Source organism: Nasonia vitripennis, assembly GCF_009193385.2.
Source record: "Nasonia vitripennis strain AsymCx chromosome 2 unlocalized genomic scaffold, Nvit_psr_1.1 chr2_random0002, whole genome shotgun sequence".
NCBI lineage: Eukaryota > Metazoa > Arthropoda > Insecta > Hymenoptera > Pteromalidae > Nasonia > Nasonia vitripennis.
This window is the reverse complement of record NW_022279608.1, coordinates 4,202,795-4,215,732: the sequence shown is the minus strand read 5'-3', so window position 1 is coordinate 4,215,732 and position 12,938 is coordinate 4,202,795. Positions and strand designations below refer to the sequence as shown.

Below are 12,938 nucleotides of genomic sequence, written 5' to 3'. Positions count from 1 at the left end.
CGAGGTTTGCAGTCTAACCTCAAAACTGGTGACTGATAAACTGCGAGTAAATTGTACGACATTAAAATGGTAGTAACGTATAAAATTAAATCTGGTATTAATTTTATAGGTTTTTAAAACTACCTGTAAGTTTTGATGGAATAAAATTTGATACTACGACTCGAGACCGCACAACCTGTGTGACATCATCTATTTCTGATCAAAATCGATGGTGTCTCAAGGTTTGTGAGGTGTTGGTGCGTACGTCGAGGTTTGCAGTCTAACCTCAAAAGCGGGGTCTGATAAACTGCGAGTAAATTGTACGACATTAAAATGGTAGTAACGTATAAAATTAAATTTGGTATTAATTTTATAGGTTTGTAAATACCTATAAGTTTGATGGAATAAAATTTGATACTACGACTCGAGACCGCACAACCTGTGTGACATCACCTATTTCTGATCAAAATCGATGGTGTCTCAACGTTTGTGAGGAGTTCGTGCGTATGTCGAGGTTTGCAGTCTAACCTCAAAACCGTGCCCGATAAACTGCGAGTAAATTGTACGACATTAAAATGGTATTAACGTATAAAATTAAATTTGGTATTAATTTTATAGGTCTTCAAAACTACCTGTAAGTTTTGATGGAATAAAATTTGATACTACGACTCGAGACCGCACAACCTGTGTGACATCACCTATTTCTGATCAAAATCGATGGTGTCTCAACGTTTGTGAGGAGTTCGTGCGTACGTTGAAGTTTGCAGACTAACCTCAAAACCGGTGTCTGATAAACTGCGATTAAATTGTACGACATTAAAATGGTAGTAACGTATAAAATTAAATCTGGTATTAATTTTATAGGTTTTTAAAACTACCTGTAAGTTTTGGTGGAATAGCATTTGATACTACGACTCGAGACCTCAATACCTGGGTGACACCATCTATTTCTGATCAAAATCGATGGTGTCTCAACGTTTGTGAGGAGTTCGTGCGTACGTCGAGGTTTGCAGTCTAACCTCAAAACTGGTGACTGATAAACTGCGAGTAAATTGTACGGCATTAAAATGGTAGTAACGTATAAAATTAAATTTGGTATTAATTTTATAGGTTTGTAAATACCTATAAGTTTGATGGAATAAAATTTGATACTACGACTCGAGACCGCACAACCTGTGTGACATCACCTATTTCTGATCAAAATCGATGGTGTCTCAAGGTTTGTGAGGAGTTGGTGCGTACGTCGAGGTTTGCAGTCTAACCTCAAAAGCGGGGTCTGATAAACTGCGAGTAAATTGTACGACATTAAAATGGTAGTAACGTATAAAATTAAATCTGGTATTAATTTTATAGGTCTTCAAAACTACCTGTAAGTTTTGTTGGAATAGCATTTGATACTACGACTCGAGACCTCACAAACTGGGTGACATCATCTATTTCTGATCAAAATCGATGGTGTCTCAAGGTATGTGAGGAGTTGTTGCGTACGTTGAGGTTTGCAGTCTAACCTCAAAACTGGTGTCTGATAAACTGCGAGTATATTGTACGACATTAAAATGGTAGTAACGTATAAAATTAAATCTGGTATTAATTTTATAGGTTTTTAAAACTACCTGTAAGTTTTGGTGGAATAATATTTGATACTACGACTCGAGACCGCACAACCTGGGTGACATCATCTATTTCTGATCAAAATCGATGGTGTCTCAAGGTATGTGAGGAGTTGTTGCGTATGTTGAGATTTGCAGTCTAAGATCAAAACTGGTGTCTGATAAACTGCTAGTAAATTGTACGACATTAAAATGGTAGTAACGTATAAAATTCAATTTGGTATTAATTTTATAGGTCTTCAAAACTACCTGTAAGTTTTGTTGGAATAGCATTTGATACTACGACTCGAGACCTCACAACCTGGGTGACATCATCTATTTCTGATCAAAATCGATGGTGTCTCAAGGTATGTGAGGAGTTGTTGCGTACGTTGAGGTTTGCAGTCTAACCTCAAAACTTGTGTCTGATAAACTGCGAGTATATTGTACGACATTAAAATGGTAGTAATGTATAAATTAAATTTGGTATTAATTTTTTTATAGGTTTGTAAATACCTGTAAGTTTTGATGGAATAAAATTTGATACTACGACTCGAGACCGCACAACCTGGGTGACATCATCTATTTCTGATCAAAATCGATGGTGTCTCATCGTTTGTGAGGAGTTCGTGCGTACGTCGAGGTTTGCAGTCTAACCTCAAAACCGGTGTCTGATAAACTGCGAGTAAATTGTACGACATTTAAATGGTAGTAACGTATAAAATTAAATCTGGTATTAATTTTATAGGTTTTTAAAACTACCTGTAAGTTTTGTTGGAATAGCATTTGATACTACGACTCGAGACCTCACAACCTAGGTGACATCATCTATTTCTGATCAAAATCGATGGTGTCTCAAGGTTTGTGAGGAGTGCGTGCGTACGTCGAGGTTTGCAGTCTAATCTCAAAACCGGAGTCTGGTAAACTGCGAGTAAATTGTACGACATTAAAATGGTAGTAACGTATAAAATTAAATTTGGTATTAATTTTATAGGTTTGTAAACACCTTTAAGTTTTGATGGAATAAAATTTGATACTACGACTCGAGACCTCACAACCTGGGTGACATCATCTATTTCTGATCAAAATCGATGGTGTCTCAAGGTATGTGAGGAGTTGTTGCGTATGTTGAGGTTTGCAGTCTAAGATCAAAACTGGTGTCTGTTAAACTGCGAGTAAATTGTACGACATTAAAATGGTAGTAACGTATAAAATTAAATTTGGTATTAATTTTATAGGTTTGTAATCACCTGTAAGTTTTGATGGAATAAAATTTGATACTACGACTCGAGACCGCACAACCTGGGTGACATCATCTATTTCTGATCAAAATCGATGGTGTCTCAAGGTATGTGAGGAGTTGTTGCGTATGTTGAGGTTTGCAGTCTAAGATCAAAACTGGTGTCTGATAAACTGCGAGTAAATTGTACGACATTAAAATGGTAGTAACGTATAAAATTAAATTTGGTATTAATTTTATAGGTCTTCAAAACTACCTGTAAGTTTGATGGAATAACATTTGATACTACGACTCGAGACCTCACAACCTGGGTGACATCATCTATTTCTGATCAAAATCGATGGTGTCTCAAGGTATGTGAGGAGTTGTTGCGTACGTTGAGGTTTGCAGTCGAACCTCAAAACTTGTGTCTGATAAACTGCGAGTATATTGTATGACATTAAAATGGTAGTAACGTATAAATTAAATTTGGTATTAATTTTTTTATAGGTTTGTAAATACCTGTAAGTTTTGATGGAATAAAATTTGATACTACGACTCGAGACCGCACAACCTGGGTGACATCATCTATTTCTGATCAAAATCGATGGTGTCTCAAGGTATGTGAGGAGTTGTTGCGTACGTCGAGTTTTGCAGTCTAACCTCAAAACCGGTGTCTGATAAACTGCGAGTAAATTGTACGACATTAAAATGGTAGTAACGTATAAAATTAAATCTGGTATTAATTTTATAGGTTTTTAAAACTACCTGTAAGTTTTGTTGGAATAGCATTTGATACTACGACTCGAGACCTCACAACCTGGGTGACATCATCTATTTCTGATCAAAATCGATGGTGTCTCAAGGTTTGTGAGGAGTTCGTGCGTACGTTGAGGTTTGCAGTCTAACCTCAAAACTGGTGTCTGATAAACTGCGGGTATATTGTACGACATTAAAATGGTAGTAACGTATAAAATTAAATTTGGTATTAATTTTATAGGTTTGTAAACACCTGTAAGTTTTGATGGAATAAAATTTGATACTACGACTCGAGACCGCACAACCTGGGTGACATCATCTATTTCTGATCAAAATCGATGGTGCCTCAAGTTTTGTGAGGAGTTCGTGCGTACGTCGAGGTTTGCAGTCTCCTTATGTGCCCTCCGCGACGCTACTTCACTTGTGGGTAATGCGCAGCTGCCGAGCGGCGCGCCGCGGTACTAGCGCCGCGGTGATAAGCGCTGCAGCGTGCGTGGCGTGTTCGGCGGGTTGCGCGTTAGCAGGGGCTTTTCGCGAGAGAGCCTGCGGGTGGGTTATGACAAATATCCGCCAGTTTATATTGGCCATATTGAATTTTGAATTTTCGAGGTTAAAATAAGATTCAGCGGCCCCTTAAACTCCCATACCGATACTTTAAACTGATTTAAAATCGTTCATTGCTGTAAAATAGTTTTTGTGGTTGTATAATGTCCGCCATTTTGGATCGGACATTTTGGATTTTAAAATTTCGAGGTTAAAATGAGGTGCAGTGGCCCCAAAAACCCTCATATCGCTACTTTAAAGTGATCTCAAATCATTTGTTGCGGTAAAATTGCTTTGGTGGTGGTATAATGTCCGCCATTTTGGATCCACCATTTCGAATTTTGAAATGTCGAGGTTAAAATAAGATTCAGTGACCCTGAAAACCCCCATATCGATACTTTAAACTGATGAAAAATTATTTGTTGTGGTAAAATGGGTTTGGTGGAGGTATAATGTCCACCATTTTGATTCCTCCATTTTTGATTTTGGAATTCCGTCAGCATTGTCAATAATATGTCCTATCATGAGTTGTACATGCTTTTTGGTGGGATATTTGACAAATTAGAACATTTTTACTATTGTTTTTTTTTTGAATGTGCTATGAAAACGTGGGTTTCAGGCTCCATATTTTATGCGCCACATTGGATTTTTGAAAAGGCCAGAACTTTTTCAATAGCTCTTGACCAGACGATCATTTTGAGACCTCAAACGTCTTGTTAGGTTAACCCAAATTTTGGGTGCACTGATGGTCCGGTTGACGTGAAACGTCCCATATATATATATATATATATATATATATATATATATATATGAAAAATCCTATATATATATATATATATATATATATGGGAGAATCTTTGCCTAATCAAAGATGACAATTTTTTGCTTCATTGTAATAGTGATTTTTTGAGTTTGTCTAGAAACATGTTAAAAATGTGTTTTGATGTATTTTTAGTCGAAATATAGTGTTTTTGGAAAATGTCCATGCGCGCGCGCCTGTGTGTGTGGACGTTCGTATACTGCTGTATCTCAACCTCTACTTTGTGGATTTTAACACACCAAGGTTCATTCTTTCTGTTTTTACTATAGCATAATGGGAAAGAAGTCCGTTTTTCATTTTGTAGACGCGTTTTTTTTATAGCGATTTTTTAGTTTTGAGATTTCAGTTTTTTCTAATAAAGTTATTGAAAAAGTTAATAAAAGTAAATTACTGAATACGTATCTAAAATAGAATAAAATGACCTATCTTTTTACCGGGAAGAATTCAGATTATCAATCGTCATTCTTTTGTTATACGACAAAAAGTAAAATTTTTTCAAAACCGTTATATCTCGATAACTACTCTATAGAACTTATATATAAAATAAAAAAAGTATAGTGTTTAAGAATAATGAGAACTACTATGTGTACAAATATCAAGTTATTTCATGAATTATTTCTTGAGAAAAATCTTAATTACTGAATCATATTAAAAATTTGAATTTAGATAGCTTTCCTTGGTGCCTTGATCCCTTTTTTGGGCTGCTTCTTAGCTCCATTAGATTTTGAGATATTTGAGATTTAATTTTTTTTTGAAAACGTTGTAACTTGATAAATACTTTATGGAAATTTTTGAAAATAATCATAGTGATTAAGAATGATAAGAATTACTTAGTGACTAATAATCAAGTTATTTCACTAATCATTTCGTGAGAAAAAAAAAATACTGAAAAACGATACACCACGATAACTCAAGAAAAAGGCATGAACCATATTAAAAATTGAATTTAGATAGATTTCCATGGTGTCTTTATCCCTTTCTCTAGGCTGCCTATTAGCTCTATTAGATTTTGAGATATTTAAGATTTAATTTTTACAAAATTTTTTTTAAACTGTTTTAACTTGATAACTACACTGCGAAACTTTTTACAAATCATGGTGATTAAGGATGATAAGAAAGATAGTGGGCCTTGCAATCAGTCTTGCCGTATTTTGCGGGCAAGAACCGTAGTCTAAATAAGTCAAAAGTTTTCGATATAAGGACATCGATACTTTCGCGGCGATGCACGCAGTCGTTTTGCCTGTCAACCACAGATATGTATCTCTAAATTAATATTTGTTTAAAACTTGTTATTAAAATTTGCTGATTAAAACATGAAACTTATACTAAAAAAATTGTTTATCAAAGGTTATAAATTTTATTAATAAAATTATATCAAATTTTACTATTAGTGTTATAATTTTTCCTATATAGCTTTCTCCTAGAGGAAAAGTTATAATAATCAAATTTTTCGTTTCACCCCTTTAACTGACACCCCACCCCTCTACCTGATTAACTTATCGTCAAAAGAATATCATACATCCGTACAGATTTATTAGAAAACATGTAATTATTTTCCACTAGCGGAATAGGAGGAAGCTAAGTGCCAATGACTTGGCAGCGGTTTTATGTGTTAAAACATAAAATTATCAAAATATCAAAGTAGTAATTTTTATATATAGCTTTTATCCTTGTGTTTTAAACAAAAAAAAAATACTTATTGGATTAGACAAAATACTACTCAATATAAAATGTAAAGATGACAGTCTCAACCCTGTTAAACGCAAAGAGTAAATAATATTTTGCAATGATAAATAATAAATATATTAATGAAAATAAAATAACAAAGAAATAAGCTTCATTACAATAATACATCGAAAAAAGGCAAAACTCTTCGTATACAATATCCAATAACTAGAATTACCCTTAAGTTGATGAATAATTGTCTACAAGAATTAGCACCAGGTGTACATCGAATCTACCGAAAAATAAATTGTACCTCCCCGTAGACGATGTCCAGGTGTCAGGGTAATCTCTTAGTCGATAAGACGGCGTCCACGCGAATGAGCACCTGGTGTACGTCGAATCTACCGAAAAAGAGATTACACCTCCCTATACACGATATTCAGGTGTCAAGGTGACCTCTAGGTCGATGAGACATCGTCTACGAGATTGAGCACCAAATGTACGTAGAATATACCGAAAAAGAAATTATACCTTCCTGTAGATGATAACCAAGTGTCAGGGTGACCTCTAGGTCGAGACATCGCCTACGAGAATGAGCACCAGGTGTACATCGAATCTACCGATAAACAAATTGTGCCTCCCTCTAAACGATGTCTAAGGATCAAAGAAAAGTCGATATAAAAAAAGAGTCACGATTTTAATGACCGGAGAATCTCAAAAACGACTTGTCTACCTTTAATTCGACTTTTGCTACCTCTTAGAGGAAGCTTTGTAATAGTAGAATTTTTAGTTTCCCTAAAACTTTGTAGAAGCGCATTTAGAGATGTTTAGAGATTAAATCATGCGTTTTTTTTAGAATATGTCCGTGCGGATGGATGTGTGTGTGCGCGTGTGTGCAGGTGTGTGTGCGTGTGTCTGTACGTATACCGTTATGATCCTGGAACAACGCGACCAATCATAATAAAATTTGACATGCATATATGTTTTCTGATTTTGAATTCAGGAAATTTTTTTTTATGATTCTGCCCATTTTATGACCATATTATAGCCATTTTTCGATTTTTGAAAAAGTATTTTTGCTTTTTTTGATGAAATGATTCATACAATATATTCAACGATGTGTATCTAAAAGAGCATAAAATTGCCTACTTTTTCCCACAAGATTTACCAGACCGTTCCATTGTTATGATAAAAAAAATAATTTTAAAAAATGTAAGATCTCCAAAACTAGATTGTTAAACGTTTTGAAAAAAATTATGACTAAAAAGCGATAATATCTATTTGCTGTAAAAATTTTAATTTATTTTGATGACTAGTTTTTGACCTAAAAATCGAAAACCTATACAATGGGTTTTCGATGTCGTACGATTATGGGAGTAAAACGATTTTTTTGTAACACATGCACGATTTCTGCGTTTATTTGACCTAAAAAGGGGGCTTAAAGTGAACATTTATTTACCGGCTGGAGAAAAGCTGGGAAAAAAATTTGTTTGCCCGCTTATTGAAAATGCTCAAATCTTCTAAACTCGCGTGAAATTCAACAAGTGCAGTTTGAAACGCGAAAATCAGTACATGCGTTACAAAAAATATAGTGTGCACCAAGGGCTAAGCGGGCTTTTTGGCCTCGTGTGGTTGCAGTACTCTTTTGTGGCTTGTAAACGCCCTCTCCTTCGGCTTCGGCTAACTCGCCTTGACTTGTACTGCAAACTCCACACTCGGCCTAAAAAAGCCCACTTTACGCCCTTGGTACACAATATACTATAATTAAGTTTCAATTTTGAGAAAAGATAGATCTTTTGCTTATCTCGGCTAACTTATTTTTGAAGCTTATGAAACCGATTAGTTTAAAAGGTATTAGCATGGTCGTAGGTCCAAGGGTCAAGCCCAGGAACTTGAGGGAAGGTGCAAAAAAAGACAATGGGTGCAGTTAAGTCTGGATTTATTCTACTTATTGAGAGAGAGAGAGGTGTATGTCTACCTTAGTGGGTCTCGCGGAACTAAGATGCGAGCTGTCCATGCTCGGTCAATTAAGCTCGCCACTGCACATCAGTATGCAGTGAGAAGGCGGGTGTAAGATGTCATCAGCTCGGTTTGTCCGAGCTTGCGATGCCCCTTCGCTGTTGCCATGTTGCACTACACATATGCACGCTAGTGTGCGTACGTGACACTCGCTAACTAAAGTTCAGAATATTTTGAAAAAATTCATGATAATAGTAGGGGCTGCGCGGCTACTGGGCCAAGCGGGTTTTGGGCCACCAAATACCGACGCATGGTAACTCATATCAGTAGGTCCCTGTTTTACCGACAGAGGATTGCATATCGACCGTGCTGCGGTGGCGCCCCCCATAAACCAGTGTTGTCGACGGTGGCGCCCCCGTTACCGACCCCCCTCCATAGCTCAGAGTGAGCATCGGTAATTTACTTTATCGACCTGGGATGCGATGGATAATTTGGAATAGGATTTGCAGGATTAAAGGTTGAGATAAATTAGTGTTGCCGACAGTGGCGCCTCCGTTACCGACCTAACCTGTTTTATCAAACATGATTGGTTGAAATTCCAATATGGCTGATTTGTTCAGGAGCTGACATCTAGACGCTGGCTGAGTCTCTGAGCAATGAGCATCTAGCCATCCTGAGGGCTTATGAAACTTCTAATAATATTTAGGCAGGGCATATACAAAGACTTCATCAGTTTTTGATGCTACTGATGAAGGAATAGGATTTTAGGATTTGGTGATAGTACAAATATAAATCCAATATTCATGATATATTTTATGCTTTATTTATAAAAATCCTTACTTTTTATTAGTATACATATTGTATTATAGCTAAAACATATATAAAAGCTCTTATAACTAAAACACATCTCAAAATTTTTATTTATTACATGAGTATATATTCTTATAACTAAAATATATGTATTAAACAATTTTTTTAATAAATACATGAAAATTCTTGAAGAAATACAATAGTGATATTGGCATCTAAACATGTTAACCCTTAAGAAGAAATGTGAAATACCATGCCTATATATATATATATATATATATATATATATATATATATATATATATATATATATATATATATATATATATATATATATATATATATATATATATATATATATATATATATATATATATATATATATATATATATATATATATATAGTTACTTAACCTATACGTTGATGTGACCATTTCAATGCAATTATAAGTACGCAACTAAACAGCTAAAGCTAAACACAGTATAAATCTGTGCCATTTTTCTTGACTATAAACACTCATCCATCGATCCATTGTTGTTAATGTTTCTATGTAAATCCATTTTTTGTAATTATATCTATCATATCAAAAATCCTTAAAGTTAGTATAAATTATAGAATTTAGGAAATAATAATAATAATACAAAATAAATGTATATATGAGATCGCAGTGCGCTCCCGACAGCACAGTATATAAAACTTATACTTGCCATCTTGGCGCTCCTAACGATACAATGTATACAACTTATACTTGCTATCGCGGCGCTACCGCACTCCTTGACATAGTCTTAAGCTAAAAGTGATCTCCTATATATATATATTCAAATATTCGTTAGAAATATCATTAGAGAACCGTTAGAGTACATAATAAACTTATATAAATCTAATAGTAATTAAATTGTGATTTATAAATTGGATAATACTTTCTATGTAAGATGTTATATAAGAATCCTTAATATTAGAAGAAGAAAAAACTTACTAAGCGTCGCGATAATCCCCTTCAAAAAAGAATTTAACATAAATAAACACTCAATAATTATTGAAAAAAAATCCTTAATACTATACGCAGTGGAGATAAATTATTACATCAATTCAATAATGTAGTGTCCATAATGTACTAGATAAACATCTCTAGTATCAATTTCATTCTTCAACTTCTCCTCGTCGGTGTTGTTCTCGATGAGGAAGGCATTTACTTTGGTGGGTAGGAAAACGTCGAAACTTCCATCCAACTCCAACACCATCTTCGCGCCAAATTTTGTCTGAACTTTCTTATGTTTGGATATTTTGTACTTCTTGTTGATCTCCAAATCCTTTATTTTTTTCGTAGGCAGGAATGGTGGAGCTTTTGCCACAGCGTTCAGCGACTCCATTCTGTAAAAATAATGAAACAATATGTATAAGCTTATTATATTTGTTTATGTATTATAAGAATATATTATACTCACATGATAAATTATTCTTCCAATGTTGTCGTTGTTGTATCCGAATCAGATGAGCAATAATAATCCTCAAAGACATGCAGTGGGAAGATAAAATCTTGCCGTACTGTACGGAGCCACTTGTTTATTGCGTAAACGTTTTGAACTGCACAATTCTCCTTCCAGTCAGGCAGGTGATGTGAACACACCAGCGGAGTTCGAAATCCTGGTGTCTTTAAGGATGGACAGCCGAGATCTTCTATATTACGGACGTCCGGGAAATATAGCTGCAGCCAGTCCTTTTTCTGTGCACCTTTCACCCAAATAATAGCGTTCCTTGTCGGCGATAAATCGAGGAGGCTGGAGCAAACTTCGGCTAGCTTGTCGTATGACAGTTCACCGTCGCTCCACTTTAATCCGTGAAAAGAATATTTGAGCCACAGATTGGCACACTGGACATCGCTCGACAAGTCGTACCAAGAGTGAGGTGGTTGAAATGTAGCTAGTTGAGCTACTGCTGCTGGCTCGTTGGGATCAATGTAGGCCAACTTGACTATGAATTCGCCGTTTTGCCCCTTGAAGCCCTGGGTATCAACAATCAAATCCATGTTATCTATGAAAATATTACTCATTAAGAATAAATTTATAAATAAAATAATAAAATATTTAAAATATACTTACAAATTCTACAGCTTTCTCAACTATTGTAGAAAACAGTATACTGCTTGAGTACACTCGGAAATGTATACAAACACAGAGCAGAGGACTACTTAAATATACTAGAAATTTGTACCCCTTCCACTAAAAAAGCTTCTCAAGCTCGATTCATTCACGCTTGCGACATGCAACGTCTCTTTTCATGTTTCTTTGAACGACATCAGCTACCCGCAGTATTTTCGTTCAAAGCGCACCGATTTTGTATATCGCGCGCGGTACAGCAGATACAGCTAGATCCTGGTATTTTTCCACTACCCTCTCCCCCGTACTTTTAAATACGTTTCCCATAGTCCCCACGCAGACACCTGCAGGCTTGTGTTTTCTCTACACTGACTCTCTACAGCGAGCGAGAGCTGCAACCGATACAGCTTGACCCTACACAGATACTCTGCAGCTTGCATCTTCGCTGTGTTTTTTTCGGACGAGGTCAGCTCCTCGCTCTATCGTACTTTTAAATACGTTTCCCATAGTCCCCACTCAGACAAATTTTCGTTCGAAGCGCCTCCATTTTCTACTCTCTTTCTCGCTTTCTTCGTTACCCCCCTCCTCCGTACTTTTAAATACGTTTCCTATAGTCCCCAGGGCGACTAGAGATGATTTTTCGATGCACTGACTCTCATCGATAGCCCTCATTTTTCACACATAAAAATAATGAAACGCAAATGAAAAATTATCCCCACCCTTGCATCTATTATATTATTTAAGTCATAGCGCTGATGAAATTTATTTTAGTTGTCTTTCTACAGGGATTAATTTATTATCACATTGAAAGAAATGCCATTACCAGCATTCATAGAGAAAAGGAAAGCATGCATAAATGTTAAAAATTATGATAACAAATGCTTTATATGGGCAATTGTATCTGCATTATAACCAGTAAAACATGGGAATCATTCTAATAGATTGAATAGTTATATTCAGTATGAAAACATTTTAAATATGAAAGGTATTGAGTTGCCAGTATCATTGAAAAGTATCTCAAGATTTGAAAAGCAAAATAATGCAATATCAATAAATGTGTTTGGTCTAGATAACAAAGATATTACACCTCTCTATTTAACATCATGTAAAAAGAGTAATCATATCAATATTATTTTACTCACAAATGATAATTTAGATGGTGGTGATGTTGATGAAAGTGATGAGTTTTTATCTCAATCACATTATGTATACATTAAAAGTCTGTCACGTTTAATCAGTAATAATTTGACAAATAGAAAAAAGAAACTCTATGTTTGCGATAGATGTTTAAATTTTTTTATAAAGAAGATGACTTAATAAAGTATGAAGAGCATTGCAAAATATTAAATAAATGTAGAATTAGACTGCCTAATAAAGAAAATAGTTTGATAATGTTTAAAAATCGTCGCTACAATGAAAAGTTACCTCTCATAATCTATGCAGACTGTGAATGTTTGTTAAAACCAATAAGTCAAGATGAAAAAACAAACACGCAACC

At 35.1% G+C, this 12,938-nt stretch overlaps 1 protein-coding gene across 2 annotated transcripts; it reads right to left on the bottom strand.

Moving 5' to 3' along the window:
* Window positions 1–9,753: 9,753 nt before the first annotated feature.
* Window positions 9,754–12,554, bottom strand: LOC116416249. Of its 2 annotated transcripts, none has more exons than XM_032601474.1 (2): window positions 10,790–12,552; window positions 9,754–10,715 (listed from the first exon to the last, which is right to left on the bottom strand). In XM_032601474.1, the coding sequence occupies exon 2, from the start codon at window positions 10,712–10,714 to the stop codon at window positions 10,424–10,426; it is 291 nt and encodes a 96-aa protein (XP_032457365.1). In that variant the 5' UTR covers window position 10,715; window positions 10,790–12,552; the 3' UTR covers window positions 9,754–10,423. The 2 variants fall into 2 exon arrangements, with proteins under 2 accessions (XP_032457365.1, XP_031779804.1); XM_031923944.1 differs by having other exon boundaries at window positions 10,291–10,715; window positions 10,790–12,554.
* Window positions 12,555–12,938: the final 384 nt, after the last annotated feature.